The 17,204-nt window shown below is 49.4% G+C and overlaps 1 protein-coding gene across 1 annotated transcript in view; it reads right to left on the bottom strand.

The window, feature by feature from the left end:
- Positions 1–572: 572 nt before the first annotated feature.
- SLC17A9 (solute carrier family 17 (vesicular nucleotide transporter), member 9) overlaps positions 573–17,204 on the bottom strand; it is a 52,518-nt gene continuing 35,886 nt past the window's right edge. Inside the window, exons 7-14 of the mRNA XM_015410332.1 lie at positions 15,654–15,750; positions 13,743–13,839; positions 9,576–9,663; positions 5,624–5,658; positions 4,341–4,456; positions 1,673–1,728; positions 892–921; positions 573–736 (exon numbers count right to left, since the gene is read on the bottom strand). Of these exons, the coding sequence (XP_015265818.1) occupies positions 573–736; positions 892–921; positions 1,673–1,728; positions 4,341–4,456; positions 5,624–5,658; positions 9,576–9,663; positions 13,743–13,839; positions 15,654–15,750 (683 nt within the window). The remainder of the gene's footprint in view (positions 737–891; positions 922–1,672; positions 1,729–4,340; positions 4,457–5,623; positions 5,659–9,575; positions 9,664–13,742; positions 13,840–15,653; positions 15,751–17,204) is intronic.

The raw sequence follows: 17,204 nt of genomic DNA on the forward strand, positions 1-17,204 counted from the left end.
ACGGAAGTTCTTGTAGTTCCATTTGGGAAAACGCAGACTTTGTTTGGGTGTTTCACTAGGCCGCTCGGCTTAAGGCCCACAGAACTACAGTGTCAAAGCTGTCAACATGGAAGGTCTGTAGCTGTCACGAGCGTCAGAGCTACCCCTGGAGACCACAAAGAAGGCTGCTGAAAATAAATTAAACTTTCTGGAAGAAAATAGTCTTTGGGATCCACGTGGTCACCGCTGCCAGCTAACCAGCAGCCACTAGGGGGAGAAGGAGTTTTTTGTCTGTAATTTAAATACCATTCCAGTAGAAAAGGAACGGAAGCTGACCTACAGCATCAGTCACTTGGTGGTAACACCATCTCTCAGATTGCCAGCAAAATGGTCCACACACCCAACAAAGGTTAAAAGGTCAACTGGCCGCAAGATGACCTCCCGGCCAATCGGATGGTGCACGGGTTTCCTTCGTTCCACAGCCAACACTGTTATTGCCACGTTTGGCTTAAATTCTGCTGCTCCTCCTACAAGCTGGCATTTCCACTCTGACGTGGGTCCTGGATTTTCCTCCATCCAGCCCGCAGAAGGGTTTATAAATCTATGTAAGCAGAGTCGGTGTCCACTCTTTGGGCTTTCCCAAAGATCAGAAACGTACAAAGTCCGAGGACATTCACCATCGCCACGAGATGGAACACTGACGTCCAGGAACCTGTGCTCTCAATCAGATGGCCAGCCAGGTACACGCAGACGACACCTACGTGCAGACGGAAAGGAAACGGATCAGCAGTTTAGGGGGGGGCAACTCCCTACCCGATTTCCTGGAGGAACAGAATGCCTATTAAACCGTTTGACTGTGCACAGAATGGAGGTTTATTGGAGCGAGGAACCAGTTTCTGGGCAATCACTCACCTAATAAGGCTCCACCAGTGTTTGCCACGCCTATGGAAAGAAGGAAAAGAAACCAAGAGATGTAGGATGGTTCTCATTCCACAGCCTTTCTCTTTGCCGTATTATTATTATTAACCTCATCTGTACCCCACCTTTCTCCCCAGTGTGGACTCAAGGAGCTTTATATCATTCTCCTCTCCTCCATTTCATCCTCACAACAACCCAGTGAGGTAGGTCAGGCTGAGAGAGTGTGACTGGCCCAAGGACACCCAGCGAGCTGCCATGGCACGAGTGAGGATTCAAACTCAGGTCTGCCAAATACTAGTCTGACACTCTTAGCCATGACACCACATTGGCTTTCTAAGGTTGCCAACCTCCAGGCGGGGTGGGTCTCCAGATGACAGAGATCAGTTCCCCTAGAGGAAACGGCTGCTTCGAAGGGGGGACTCTGTTTGGTGTGAGAGCCAGTTTGGTATGAGAGCCAGTTTGGTGTAGTGGTTAAGTGCGCGGACTCTAATCTGGGAGAACCGGGTTTGATTTCCCACTCCTCCACTTGCAGCTGCTGGATGACCTTGGGCAAGCCGTAGTTCTGATAAGAGCTGTCCTTGAAAGGGCAGTTCTGGAAAGAGCTCTCTCAGCCCCACCTACCTCACAGGGTGTCTGTTGTGGGGAGGGGAAAGGAAAGGAGTTTGCCCCACGCCTGCCCATTCAAGTTTATCCCAACTGTGGCAGTTCACCAGCGGCCCACAACCACCAAGCCCTGGCTCCTCCCATAAAAAAATGGGAAAAAAACGATACTCACCAAACAACAGGCCGGCGCACGACGGGGCCAAATCCTGTACGTTGACTGCGATGCCGCTGTTCAGGAAGAGGGAAACGCACGCACGTGGGAAGGAGCTACGGACCGCTCTGACTGGCCGCAGCAGCTCGCTACGATCTCAAGCAGAGAAAGGTCTACCCCGGCTTCTGGTCCATGAGGGCCAAACTGCACATCACGGCAGACCTGGGTCCAACCCATGGCTGCTGACACCATTTTAGAGGGAAATTCAGGTGTTTAAAAAATTGCCGCAAGGGGGAGGGGCTGTTCTGGCACTTTATTTTATTATTTTAAAATTTTTATTTACATTATCTACAGTCCACCGAAGAAGAAGAAGAAAAAGGGGGTGGAGGAGGAGATTGGATTTATACCCCGCCCTTCACTACCCCAAGGAGTCTCAGAGTGGCTTACAATCTCCGTTCCCTTCCCCTCCCCACAACAGACACCCTGTGAAGTAGGTGGGGCTGAGAGAGCTCTTTCAAGGACTGCTCCTGAGAGAACAGCTCCAAGAGAACTTGTGGCTGACCCAAGGTCACACCGGCAGATGCATGTGGAGAAGTGGAGGCTCAAACCCAGTTCTCCCAGATTAGAGTCCGCACTCCTAACCACTGTACCAAACTGGCTCTCAAGGGACTCAAGGTGGGCTACCCATACTGAACCGGCACAATCAACAAAATGGGACAGTCAGAAACCAAGGCATTTGGATTTCAGAAGTCTGGAACCACCAGAAAGAGAGCCAGTCTGGTGTAGTGGTTAAGTGCGTGAACTCTAATCTGGGAGAACCAGGTTTGATTCCCCACTTCTCCACATGCATCTGCCGGTGTGACCTTGGGTCAGCCACAAGTTCTCTTGGAGCTGTTCTCTCAGGAGCAGTTCTCAAGAGTGCTCTCAGCCCCACCTACTTCACAGGGTGCCTGTTGTGGGGAGGGGAAGGGAACGGAGATTGTAAGCCGCTCTGAGACACCTTTGGGTAGTGAAGGGCAGGATATGAATCCAATCTCTTCTCTTCTTCTTCTCAGAAAGGCCTGAAGCATCGCCTAAGTATTCACATGACACATCATGCGGCGCAAAAATTACATAAAGAGGATCCTACTTGCAATAAGCTAAACGCAGCAGTATTTGACCACAGTCCTTAATCATTTATCCAAGCAAGTTTGTAAAACCATTTTGTGCCGTGTGACCCTGTTACCTGCACAGAAAAGCCCTCTTGAGGGCTTTAAAAAGCACTGAAGAGTGAAACAAGATCACTTATTCTGCTGCGCTGTAGGCCTGATGGCAATTTTTAAACAGCTGAACTTTTATCTGAAGTGGTGTCAGTGGCCACAGGTTGGACCTGTGTTGTCATAACGTGCACTTTGGCTCTGAGAACCCTTAACTGAAGATCTAAGGCACTAGGCCTCTGAATCCCAGAGCCAGGAGGCAACATCAGGGGAAGGCCTTGGCCTCTATGCCCTTATCTCCCCGTTACCTGAGCTCTGTCCTGACACCTCCGACTCTGGGATCATTAACACACTTCTCTCTGATGTGAGTATAGAGATCACCCAGAAAGTTGCTAAATTCTGCTCCCAAGCAATTAAATTGCGTTCTATATATATTTCCCAACTTAATGTGGAAGATAGTAGCTGATGGTATTCTATATCTATATTTTTATGTAGTTAGGTTAGAAATTGCTGTATTTGTATTAGTATTAGTTTTAATTACTTTTATACACTTTTATATTTGTGTACCTTAATTTTTATATTTTACCAGGCTATGGTCATTCTTTTTCATATTTATTTGTATTCTGGTCATGGACTGTAAATAAAGTAAAGTAAAGGACTATTGGTCTGATCCAGGAGGGCTCTTCTGGTGTACTTATGGCCTCGGCCTCTGTGCCCTGTTGTTGGCCATCGAGAGGAACTGGTTGGCCACGGTGTGATGCAGGATGCTGGACTAGATAGACCACTGGTCTGATCCAGCAGGGCTCTTCTTATGTTCTTATGAAGGCCTCAGCCTCTGTGCCCTGTTGTTGGCCCTCCAGAGGAACTGGTTGGCCCGTGTGTGAGACAGGGTGCTGGACTAGATGGACCACTGGTCTGTTCCAGCAGGGCTCTTCTGATGTTCTTATGCCAGGAAGACAAGCCGGGACCATCTGTATGCCAAATGTGGGCTCTAGCACTGTAAACCAGGAGGGTTAGGTAGCATCCATTCAGATGAGATTTATTATGTCCGGAACACGCCTGAAGCTTACAGCTGAACAAAATCCCCGTCGGCTGCAAAAGTGTGCAATTTAAAGAATTATATGTTGTCCTCCCTTATCCTATGAATCATTGTTAGTCCCATGTGAAAGCTTGAGTAACTGTAAATCACTCAGAGCCAGCAGCTCTGCAGGATGAGTGATCAATAAATCGAAAGGTATCATCATCATCATCATCATCATTATTATTATTACTTATCTGCTGTTTCCGCCTTCCAGCAGCCTTCCCATTTCATCTTCACAACCACCCTGTGAGGTAGTTCAAGGTAAGGGACAGGAACTTGTCCGCGCCCAAAAGCGATGGTCAAAAGGGAATCTGAACACAGGTCAACCCAGACTTTCCCAACTAAGCCACACTGGCCCACCTGCATCCAGTAGGGTCTCTATAAATGACGAGAGGCTTGTGAGGAAACTTACCTGTGGTTGAAGCCCTGAAGTCCAATGCAAGCAGATGCAAAGACAACCGCTCTGCAGAAACTGGAGGTGTGACCGATGCACAAGGCGAAAATGCTGGACACGCCGGAGCCAACGACCTAAAAGAAGCAACATCAGAAACGGTTTCGATCTCTGCTGGCAGCAATGCTTATGAAGCTGCCCTAAACTGAATCAGACCCTTGGTCCATCAAGGTCAATATCATCCACTCAGGCTAGCGATGGCCAAGCCCATAGCTACGGTGGGGCATTTCGGGGCCACGCCCCCTCGATTGCAAGCTATGCCCCACCACCCACCCCCAAAAGGCCAACTTGTGCGCCGCTGCTTCCCTGCGCTGGGCTTCTTCCCAGCAGCCCACGGTCGTCCTGCTCGCCTTGCAGCTGGCCAAAGCAAGTCGGTGTGCCGCCATGGCGGTGGGGAGGGAGCAATGTGGCTCCTCGGGTTGGCCCCAGTGGCACTCCTGCGCATCTTCCTGGGGAGTTAGAAAAATGCTGACGACATCAAGCGACGCCGACTAAAGAATGCTGCCGGAACATGTCTGATGCTTACAGCTGACCAAACTCCCTGTCGACTGCGTAGTGTGTGTGATTAAAAATGATATATGTTGTCCTCCCTTACCCCCATCATTGTTAGTCCCGTGTCAACACATGAGTAACTGTAAATCGCTCAGAGCCGGCAGCTCTGCAAGGATTGAGCGATCAATAAATTGAAAGATTATTATTATTATTATTCTCCGCAGCTGCTTGAGACGCGCTGGCAAAGCACCTGCGATTTAAAATCTGAGCATGGAACTCCCAGAGCACGACTCATCAAGAGTCCTTAAGGCAGCCCTGTGTCCACAAGTGGATTTTGTAATGCGTGGCTCAGCCCTCCCGGAGGAGGCTGTGACTGATCCAAGGCCACCCACTGAGTTTTATGGTTGAACAGGACTCCGGGCCTCCATTTCCCTGGCCCCAAGCAGTGTCCCCTCTAAGCTGAGTTAGTGTGAGCTAGCTCACAGTTTTTGAGCCTCCAGCTCACAGATTTTTGTCTCAGCTCCGGAAGGGATGGCTCCAGAGCCAACTAGTTGATGCAGTAGCCAAACCACTCGCTCACAACTTTAATGCCAGTAGCTCACAGAGTAGAATTTCTGCTTACAAGACTCCACAGCTTAGAGGGAGCGTTGGCCCCAACTCTGACAAACTGAACATTCACACAAAGAACGCTGGCAGATCTTTCCGTATACGTCCCCTCCCCTGAAACACTGTGTCGTGTCTTCCTTCCTCACCTGCATAATCTTACGTGTGGTGATTGTTTTATATCCTGAAAGCAAAAAGAAGGACTGTCAGGAAAATGAGACAAGGTGAAATACAAGCAAGGCAACGCCCAGATTCTAAAGATGCTATTTAGTTTGTTTCACTTCATTTTTTATACTTGGTCTTTCTCCCCAGCTTGGAGCCCACCCCCAAGCAGCGTACATCATTCTCCTCACCTCGGTTTTATCTTCCCAACAGCTCTGTGAGGTAGGTTAGGCTGAGAGTGTGTAACTGGCCCAAGGCCACCCAGCAACCTTCCATGGCAGAGGGGAGATTTGAATCTGGGTCTCCCTAGTATGACAGTCTATCCACTATACCACACTGGCTCTCAAAAGAGAGGGTCTCAAAATGTGTTTTACACTTGCAGTTCCTCAAACAGCAGCTTTTTAGATGAAGTTGCGTGACCACAGAGGGATGGGGAGGTCTGAAGTCCTAGTGGCTACATGCAAGTATTTGATCACAATACCAGAAGGGTAACCGTATGAGTCACTGGCAGCAAAAATAAACAGGAGTTTAAGGGTCAAACAAGATGTGATAGTGTCCTCATAGCCGCCATAAGTACACTGCCTCTGCTATTTTACAGTCATTTAAAAATGCCACGAGGACATGGAAAAAGTACAGAGGAAGGCAAGCAAGTTGATAATGGAGCACCTTCCCTATGAGGAAAGTCTGGGACTAGGGATGTGCATTCAGCTTTACCGAACCAAAAAAAATACCGAATAAATACCTTATCAGTATTTTCGGTATTTTTAAAGCCGAATGCAAATTCGAGAAACTTTTTGGCTGTCAAATAAAGTTTTCCGAATTTATTTGGCTTTTTCGGCTTTCAGGTAGCCGAATATCGACTTCCCTCCCCCTGCAGCTTCCCTGGTCAATTCACTCTCTGGTCAATTTCACTCCCTGCCAGTCAGCTGTGGGAGTGAAACTGACCAGGAAAAGCCTCCTCTCTCCCTTGGTTTCCTATCTCATTACCAATGCTGATTTCTCTATGCCTCCTACCCCTCTGCATATCACGCCTAATCCAATCACACCTGCTATCGTCATTCACCTGCTACTGTCATTTGCCTGCTATTTTCACTCGTCACCAGAAATCACTCCACTCTCCAAGATATAAGGACAGACTGAGTTGCATCTAGCTATACCTGAAGAAGTAAGGACTCCCGAAAGCTCATACCCTGCCACAAATTTTGTTAGTCTTTAAGGTGCTACTGGACTCTTGCTCTTTCCTACCGGGGGGGGGGCAAGAACACCTCAGCTCGCCATGCCGCAGGACCAATCAGGTTGTCCAATGGACCCCTCCCCCCAAAAAATCTTCACTCGACCTGAGTCAGACCATTAAGAACATAAGAGATGCCAATGTTGGAGCAGGCCAAAGGCCCATCCAGTCCAACACTCTGTATCACACAGTGGCCAGAAATACCAGTGCCATCAGAAGGTCCACCAGTGGGGCCAGGACATTAGAAACCCTCCCACTGTTGACCCCCCCCCCCCCAAGCACCAAGAAGACAGAGCATCACTTGCCCCAGAGTCCCTATCTCTACCTTGTGGCTAATAGCCACTGATGGACCTCTGCTCCATATGCTTATCTAATTCCCTCTTGAAGCCGTCCATGCTTGTAGCCACCACCACTTCCTGTGGCAGTGAATTCCAAGTGTTAATCACTCTTTGGGTGAAGAAGTACTTCCTTTTATCTGTTCTAACCCGACCGCTCAGCAATTTCATGGAGTGCCCACGAGTTCTTGTATTGTGAGAAAGGGAGAAAAGTACCTCTTTCTCTACCTGCTCTTTCCCATGCATAATCTTATAAACCTCAATCATGTCACCCCTCAGTCGTCGTTTCTCCAAGCTAAAGAGCCCTAAGCACCTTAACCTTTCCTCATAGGGAAAGTGTTCCAACCCTTTTATCATTTGAGTTGTCCTTTTCTGCACTTTTTCCAAAGCTATAATATCCTTTTTAAGGTATTGGTTCATCTAGCGCAATATTAGTCATTGATCTCAGGCAGAAAACTTGCTCAGTACCTGCTGTTGGTGCTCCACCACTAAGCTATAGCGTCATTTAAAGAAACACATCCTTTAAAGATGGTTTTTAAGACTTCTTGTTAAAATATGCATGAGTAACACAGTAAATGTAGTTTTGCTTCTCTCTCGTTTTGGGAATACTTTTTCAAGCAAGGCTCCTAGCCTGTTAAGAGGTACACGGCTAGCAGAAATTCAGGAGGCTTAATACCATTAATATCTATCTATTATTCTCCCCTTCTTCTGATGTTCCTCTTCCTCCTCCATTTAATCCTCAGAACCACCTTCTCTCTGAGACAGAGTGACTGGTCCAAAGTCACCTAATGAGCTTCACAGCCAAGGGCAGGATTTATTTATTTATTTATTGGTCAGATTTTTACCCCGCCCGCTCGGCCGGGGCCGGCTCAGGGTGGCTTACATAAAAACAGCATAATGTAAGAACAACAAGAATTCTTAAACCATAGCTGTAGTAGTACAATGAAGTGCTAGTGCTTAGTTTCCTCATCATACAGTCAGTTCCTTGATCTTCTTCGACTATCCTGGGCAGTCAGTTCGGGCAGTAATTGGAGGATCCAGGGGGGTCTCTCTCATCATAGGCCGTCAGATGTCAGTAGTGGTGACGGGTGGCTCCAAAAGCCTGGTGGAAGAGCTCCGTCTTACAGGCCCTGCGGAACTGCAACAGGTCCCGCAGGGCCCTGATCTCCCTCAGGAGCTCATTCCACCAGAGTGGAGCCACCACCGAGAAAGCCCTGGCCCTAGTTTGTCACTAGCCTGGCCTCCTTGATATTTGGGAAGGCCAGCTGATTCTGGGTCCCCGATTGCAGCGCTCTCTGGGGAACATGTGGGGAAAGGCGGTCCCTCAGGTATGCAGGTCCCTGGCCATAAAGGGCTTTAAAGGGAACAACCAGCACCTTGAGCCGAATCCGGTATGCTGTAGGCAGCCAGTGCAATGTCTTTAGCACAGATCTGAACTCTGGGCTTGTCCAGTACACTAACCCAGGGCTATTTTTGGGCAGGAACGCACAGGAACGGAGTTCCGGCTGGCTCCCGAGTTGGCCACGCCCAGCAGGAACTCATTAGCATAACAGGCCACACCCAATAGCAGAAACTCATTAGGATTGGCTACATTAGGGGTGTGTGGCCTAACATGCAAAGGAGTTCCTGCTACAAAGAAAGGCCCTGGGTTTTGACAACAAACAAGGTAAACAGAATAAGAAGCAAAAGGTGGGTGTGGCTGGATAACCACACTTCTGGTAACATGGGGGTGCGGCCTACTGTGCTAATGAGCTGTGCCGTCAGGGGTGTGGCCTACTATGCTAATGAGTTTTGCTGTTGGGTGTGGCCTATTATGCTAATGAGTTCCTGCTGGGCTTTTTCTACAAAAAGAGCCCTGCACTAACCACGCCTTACTGTCTCTCCTCACCACTGGGAAAATAATGGGCACGTGTAAAGTGCTCCCTAGTCACCCACAACTTGTGGCAACCAAATAGGGTTTTCAAGGCAAGAGATGAACAGAGGCGGTTTGCCGTTGCCTTCCTCTGCGTAGCAACCCTGGACTTCTTTGGTTGGTCTCCCTTCCAAATGTCAACCAGGCCCAACCCAGCTTCGCTTCTGAGATCTGATGAGATCGGGCTATCGTGGCCCATCCAGGTCACGGCAGATGCACTGAGGGGGTTGGCCATTCATTGCCTGCCTCTGCGTGGTGACCCCGGGTTTCCTTGGTGGTCTCCCATCCAAGTACTAAGCAGGGATTACCCTGCTTAGCAGCCAAGATCTGAGAAGATCGGGCTGGCCTGGGCCGTTTAGGTCACAGTAGAAAAACAATACCATTTCCTTATTCCAAAAGGAAGCCGTATTTCTGTTCCTCCCTGTATTGAACTCAAAGTAAAGAGCAGAAGGACAAATTACCTTGACTGATGAACTGATCGGAAAGGAATCCACTCAACAAACCTGCCGGGATCGCCACCAGCCACGGCACTACGTTAAATACCCACCCCTGAAAGGAGTAAAGAAAGAAATACAACAATCACAAAGACTTTGCTTTGAACAAAGACCCGGTTTGTCATTTAATGTATTTTTGTCCCGCCCATTTTCCAAAGAGCTCACGTCAATCTACATTATTCATTTTATACTCATAGAATCATAGAGTTGGGCCTCCAGGGTCATCTAGTCCAACCCCCTGCACAATGCAGGAAATCCACAAATACCTCCGCCCCCCCACACACACACACCCAGTGACCCCTGTTCCACGCCCAGAAGATGACAAAAAACCTCCAGGATTGCTTCCTGACTCGTAACCAGAGGTCATTTCGGGGGGGAACGCGGGGGATCGCAGTTCCCCCGGGCGAGGTACGGGGGCGGGGCACATGACGAAGCCCCGCCCCCTGCTTCCAGCTGCCCTGCTTCCGGCCCTCATTCAGCCAGGAGGAGGCAGGAGAAGAGGGAGGGTAAGTTGCTTCCTCCCTGCCTCTCCCCAAGTGATGTCAGGGGGTGTGGCCTTATGACACACTTCCGGTGATGTCAGGGGGTGTGGCATATGCTAATGAGTTATGCTAATGAGTTCCCCTAGCTCTTTTTTTACAAAACGACCGCTGCTCGTAACAGTCCTGTGAGGTGGGTTCGGTGAAGAGGGAGTAACTGGCCCCAGGTCATCCAGAAAGCTTCCGGGGAGAGTGGGGATTCAAACCTGAGTTTGTTCTTTTCAAAACATAGCAGGTAAGTCTTTCAAACAACGCAAGTTCCAAGTGCATGCCTGGAGACGGTAGAAAGGACGCCGCCGTTCCACCTCTGACGGAGCCTGCCGGCCTTTATGCATCCATTTCCAAAAAGCTTTTTCAAAGAGGGGACAGGACGTTGTCCATACAAGCAGTACTGCCTCCCCAATAGGAATATCCCAAGTTCTCACAAGCACAAGTTACAGGAGAATAACATCTCCATTCCCATATGTAGTCACTTTAAATATATTGGATGAGAATGGAAATGGGCCGCAGTGGCTCAGAGGTTAAGATGTTGAGCTGCCAACCGGAAGGTCGGCAGTTTGGCAGTTCGAGACCTGAGTGCCGCATAACGGAGTGAGCTCCCGTCTCTGGTCCCAGCTCCTGCCAACCTAGCAGTTCAAAAGCAAGAAATTGCAAGTAGATAAACAGGTACCGCTTCGGTGGGAAGTTAACAGCATTCTGTGTGCCTCAGTGTTTAGTCACGCCGGCCACATGACCATTGAAATGTCTTCGGACAGCGCTGGCTCTTTGGCTTGGAAACAGAAATTAGTACTGCCCCCTAGAGTTGGATTCGACTGGCTTTTGAGCAAGGGAAACCTTTACAATTACCTTTTTAACATCTCAGTTACCATATGTAGCTATTTTACATATATTGGATGAGAATGGAAATGATTATGGACTGAACATTTGTGTACTACACTTTGGAATTGTTGTATGAATAGAGTACATGGATATTAGTATCTTTAATAAGTGTTGAATATTTATAATATATTGCTTGTAACTTGTTCACGGTTTTTTTCTTGCATTTAACCACCTGGAGGTTGGCAACGCTACGGGTCGGGGAAGCCCCAGTACCAAGACTCAGTCCTGATTTATACGATAGGTATCTGACAAAGGGAGTTTTGACTCTCAAAAGCTTAGACCCTGAAAGTTTTGCTGGTCTCTAAGGTACGAGTGGACTCCAATCTAGTCGATTTGTGCAAGAGTTCACTTGTAATGTGCATGTTTGATCAGTAGGTGGCAGGGTTTTACCACACTCAGCCTTTCTCCCAAGGATTTAAGTTTTTAGCCTTTATCTTTGAAGGTGCTCGGCACCGATTAAGCGACCTGCAAGGGGCTGGCAGACATTCTTTGGTAAAACATTAAATGGGACTAACGCTCAGTTGACTGCTGTGTCTAGCAACGTCGCCAACACTTCCGTAGCAGGATGCATGTTCGATTAAGACGTGGGTTGGGTTTTTTTGTATTAGCATCCAAGAGTGCCCTCAACCTAACGCAGCCAGAAAGGTATTAACCTTTAAAGCCTGTACAGTCTGGGACCAACATACCAGCAGAACCGTTTCTCCCAGTATGCCCACAACAGGGTGCTACGCTTTGCCGAAGAAGAAGATGGAGAAGGAGAAAAGTTTGGATTTGTACCCCGCCCTTCACTCAGAGTCTCAGAGCAGCTTACGATCTCCTTTCCCTTCCCCTCCCCACAACAAACACCCTGTGAGGTAGGTGGGGCTGAGAGAGCTCTTGAGAGAACTGCTCTTGAGAGAACAGCCTTGAGAGAAACTGACTGACCCAAGGTCACACCAGCAGTTGCATGTGGAGGAGTGGGGGAATCCGCAGGACCTGTAAGACGGAGCTCTTCCACCAGGCTTTTGAATAGGAGCCGCTGCCGCCACCACCAACGGGCGACTGCAAGCAGTACCACTGGGTTGGGTCGACTGGCCACTTTGAACACCATGGCCCACAGCATCCCCCTCCTTGGCCCCATGTGATGTGCAACGGGGAGCAAGTATGTTAGTCGCGACGGATCCTGGGGAGTACCCACTGTGTTTTAACTGTTTAAATATATTTACTGCACTGAGTGCCTTACTTGTTTTAACTGTGGTGTTGTATTACACCTCGTGTTGTAAGCCGCCCTGAGCCCGCGAGCGGGGAGGGCGGGATATAAATGAAATAAATAAATAAATAAACCCAGTTTTCCCAGACTTCAGTCCACTCTCTTAACCACTACCTCACACTGGCTCTCACTTGTAATGTGCATGTTTGATCAGTAGGTGGCAGGGTTTTGCTGGTGGTTCCCACCCCAAAGGACATCCGCTTAGCCTCAACCACAGCCAGAGAGCCTTTTCGGCTCTTGGCTCCGGCCTGGTGGAACACCCTCCCAAGTGAGATCAGGGCCCTGTGGGACTTGTTACAGTTCTGCAGGGCCTGTAAAACGGAGCTCTTCCACCAGGCCTATGGGTTGAGACGGAGGGTGTCTAACTACATCAGCCTCTCCTACTCCGCCTGGCATAATTTATTACATGCTGCTGCCTGCGGTCTGCCCACTCGCCCAGGAGTTGGCTTATTTTGCATTCATACAGGTGGTCTCTTTGGGAATCTCCGCTGATTGTGCTGATTGGCCGTCTGCTCTGTTGCAGGTTCTATATCCATTTGAAATTATAGCGTAACTGTTTAAATTGTTGGGAAATTACTGTTGTTTAATTATTGGCGTGACCCATTCTGAGCCCTGCTGTGGGGGGGGGGAGGATATAAATCCAAACAAACAAACAAACACATAAATAGAACCTAAGTCGCCAGAGTCTATCCTCCTCTTTAAACCCCAGCAGTTAAGGAAAATGCCAGCGCTTCAGTCATAGAAATCAGCACACAGAGGAAGCTGTTTGGAAGGTGCTCTAACTGTTTTTCCCTTTAAAGGTCTTTCTAGCTTGGAGTGCCTGTAGTTTTCATATGTGCATGTGTGTGCGTGTGTGTGTGTTCCAATCTGTGCCACACATAGTTCCCCAATGCACTCTGTCCCTAGTACTAACTTGGCTTATTTCAGGTCCTTTCAAGCCCCTGGCTACTACATCATTAGAAGCCTTATCAGTTAAAATCCTCTTTTTTAATTGTTATTACTTCAGTCAGGTGGGGTGGGAGGACTGGCAGCTGTTAGGGCAGACCCACCATTTATTAAGTTCCACCTGGAGAAGGTGGTTCTACGACCTAGTTTGAGTTCCCCCCCCCAAAGCACCTGGAAGTCATGGCAACCTCTGGTGACTGACCCCTACTGGGGGCCTGGGGGATATTCATAGAGGTGGCTGAAGAAAGCCTGCCCCTGTCCTCCCATTGTCGTTGGGATTTAAGGCTGATATCTTCCCCCCCCCCCTTTTAATAACAGTTTATAAAGCTTGCCTATCATTCCTTCTACTTCTCCATCTGAGGTTTTTAGGAGTTGTTCGAATTCACTAAGGGGTCTAGAAAATATTGCCTCTAGGCTGATCCTGCACTGAGCAGGGGGGTGGACTGGATGGCCTGCGGGGGGCCCCTTCCGACTCTGTGATTCTGTGATTCTCTTGGATTCTATGACACGATGGGCACTTACTTTGGAATCCGGGAACGTTTCCTTGAAGAAAGTCGGCAGCCAGGAGAGGAGGGTGAAGCAGGTGCTGGCGGCGGAGAGCTGAGCTACAATCACGGCCCTGCAGGTGCACAACGGGAGAGTGAATCGTCACATCGGGCAGAGCAGCAGCAGCAGTGTGGCTTGAGCTGAGGTTGCCAACCTCCAGGTGGGGCCTGGAAAAGACCCTGCTATTACAGCTGACCTGTAGACAACAGAGATCACTTCCCCTGTAGGAGATGGGTGCTTTGGAGGGGGGGGCTGTACGGCATTATGCCCTGCTGAGGTCCCCCCTCCTCCCCAAACTCTACCCTCCTAAAGCTCTCCCCCCCAAAAAAAAATCTCCAGGAATTTCCCAATCTGGAGTTGGCATCCCCAGCTCAAACTAAGGGGAAATGACTGAAGAGATAGGGGCATCTACTTCTTAAACATTTCTACCCCACCTTTCCCCATGGTTCAAGGCAGCCGACACTAATACTCAGGGCTTTTCTTGTAGAAAAATTCCAGCAGGAACTTATTAGCATAATAGGCCACACCCAGCTGCAGAAACATTAGCATATTAGGCCACACCCCTGATTGCACCACTCATTAGCATATTAGGCCACACCCCACATGTTACCAGAAGCCACGGCCACCTTTTGCTTCTTATTCTGTTTCCCTTGTTTGTTGTCAAAACCCAGAGCTTTTGTTGTTGCAGGAACTCCTTTGCATGTTAGGCCACACACCCCTAATGTAGCCAATCCTAGTGAGTTTCTGCTGCTGGGTGTGGCCTGTTATGCTAATGAATTCCTGGGTGTGGCCAACTTGGGAGCCAGCCGGAACTCCGTTCCTGTGCGTTCCTGCCCAAAAATAGCCCCCGCTAATACTCAAAAACATTTTCAGTTCAAAGCCTGAAATAAAATAACAAACCCCAAATTGCTCTCCCATTTGGAGAGTGCAAGCTCTGCCCCCATAACGTTGGAGCTTGTACTATCCCTGGAATGGAGCTCACAGCCCTGTTCCTAAGGCTGCCAACTCTGGGTTGTGAAATTCCTGGAGATTGGGAGATGGAGCCTGGGGAAGGCAGGGTTTGCAGAAAGGAAGGACCAAAGGAGGGTATAAGGCCACAGAGTCCACCCTCCAAAGCAGCCATTTTCTCCAGGGGAATTGATCTTGGTCATCTAGAGATCGACTGTAATTCCGGGAGATCTCCAGGCCCCACCTGGAGGTTGGCGATCCCAACCTGGTCCACCATGGTGGTGCTTTTCCTACTGTTGTGACAGGAGTAGGCTCTTCGCACAAGGGGAAAGAGAAGAAGAGAAGAAGAAGAGAAGAAGAAGAGATTGGATTTATACCCTGCCCTTCACTCGGAGTCTCAGAGCGGCTTACAATCTCCTTTCCCTTCCCCTCCCCACAACAGACACCCTGCGAGGTAGGCGGGGCTGAGAGCCAGCTGCTCTCTCAAGGACAGCTCTTGACAGAACTATGGCTTGCCCAAGGTCATCCAGCAGCTACAAGTGGAGGAGTGGGGGAATCAAACCTGGTTCTCCCAGATTAGAGTCCGTACTCTTAACCACTACACCAAACTGGAGCCACTGTTAGTGGAACGGATTCCTGGGAACCAGCCGTTTAACTAGAACAGGGGTCGCTAACAAGGTGCCCACTGATAACTTTCCTGGTGCCCACCAAGTAGTTTTGGAAAGTGGGTGGGGTCAGACAGGGCTTTTGTCCAGCATGGCTTCTGATTGGCGGTGCAGGTCTTTAAAAAAGCTGCATTTCAAAGGGCCTTTGAATTTCTGACCACCATGTGCGGTCAGGGGCGACAAGAAGCAAAAGACACTACAAGGAATGGAAACAAACCTTTTTAAAAGTCAAGACAATGGGGAAACGGCAGAGGTACCCGAGTCTGCAACTTACCATACAGGGGCCTTTTTAAATAACTGTTTCCAGGGCACTTTGGACTGTTTTGAAATGGAGAGGCCCTTGGCCAAGTCTTCGAACGGGATGATGATTTCTGCACACAGGAAACAAAATACATCTGAGCTGTTGGAAGATCTCTGTGGAAGAACTTTACTTGCAGGGCTGTGGCTGGATAGATTCTGCAAAAAATGTTTTGCTTCCTGCGTGTACGTCTGGTGCAGCTAAAACCATTCTCATGTCATTTTGCCCATCTAAGACAGTCCCGATAAACTATGCCATGATTTCTCTGGTTGCCAGCCTTCAGGTGGGGCCTGGAGACATCCCAGAATTACAACTGATCCTCAGACTATTGAGATCAGTTCCCCTGGAGAAAACGGCTGCTTTGGAGGATGGGCTGCAGTGTTCCCTCTAAGCTGAGTTCGTGTGAGCTGGCTCACCCATTTTTGTCTTCACTCAGGAAGGACGGCTCCAGAGCAACCTAATTTACGCAGTCGCCAAATCGCTCACTCACAACTTTAATGCCAGTAGCTCACAAAATGGAATTTTTGCCCACGAGACTCCACAGCTTGGAGGGAGCATTGGTGGGCTGCGTGGCACTATACCCCGTTGAGGTCCTTCCCCTCCTTTGGTGTAGTGGTTAAGAGCAGTAGACTCTAATCTGGAGAACCAGGTTTGATTCCCCATTCCTTCACATGCAGCCAGCTGGGAGACCTTGGGTCAATCACAAGTTCTTTCAGAGGTGTTCTCTGAAAAGCAGACCTCTCAGAACTCTCTCAGCCCCACCTACCTCACAGGGTGTCTGTTGTGGGGAGGGGAAGGGAAGGTGATGGTAAACTGCTCTGAGACTCCAAGTGAACGGCAGGGTATAAATTCTTCTTCTCCTTCTCCTTCCTTCCTTGCCTGCCCCAAGCTCCACCCCCAGTCTCCAAGACCATCCCAATCCAGAGCTGGCAACCCTATAAATGCCTTTAAGTCCATCCTCCAAAGCAACTATTTTCTCTGGGGGACCTGATCTCTTCCATCTGGAGATCAGTTGTAATTCCAAGAGACCTCCAGGAACCACCTGGAGACTGGCAACCCTACAAATAACACCAAAGTAACCACAATTACACACACGTCTGTGTGTGTGTGAGAGAGAGAGAGAGCCGGGGTCATTTCCTGCAGGAGCGTACAGGAGCGGAGCTCCAGCAGTAAAGAGCCCAGGGGGCGGGCCCATGCAACAAGCCCCGCCCCCTGCTTCCAGCAGCCCTCAGTCAGAGCAAGAAGCAGCCAGGTAAGTTGCAGAGCCCCCCTCCCCCAACCCCCCGGTCCAAAACAGTCCAGTGGCACCTTTAAGACCAAGTTTTATTCAGGTACAAGCCAGAGGTCATTTCTGGGGGGATCGCGAGGGATCGCAGTTCCCCCGGGTGAGGTGCAGGGGGCGGGGCACATGGCAAAGCCCCGCCCCCTGCTTCCGGCCGCCCCGCTTCCGGCCCTCATTCAGCCAGGAGGAGGCAGGAGAAGAGGGAGGGTAAGTTGCTTCCTCCCTGCCTCTCCCCACCCCTGCCT

The sequence above is a fragment of the Gekko japonicus genome, unplaced genomic scaffold (assembly GCF_001447785.1).
Source record: "Gekko japonicus isolate JY-2015 unplaced genomic scaffold, Gekko_japonicus_V1.1 scaffold1539, whole genome shotgun sequence".
Classification (NCBI taxonomy): domain Eukaryota; kingdom Metazoa; phylum Chordata; class Lepidosauria; order Squamata; family Gekkonidae; genus Gekko; species Gekko japonicus.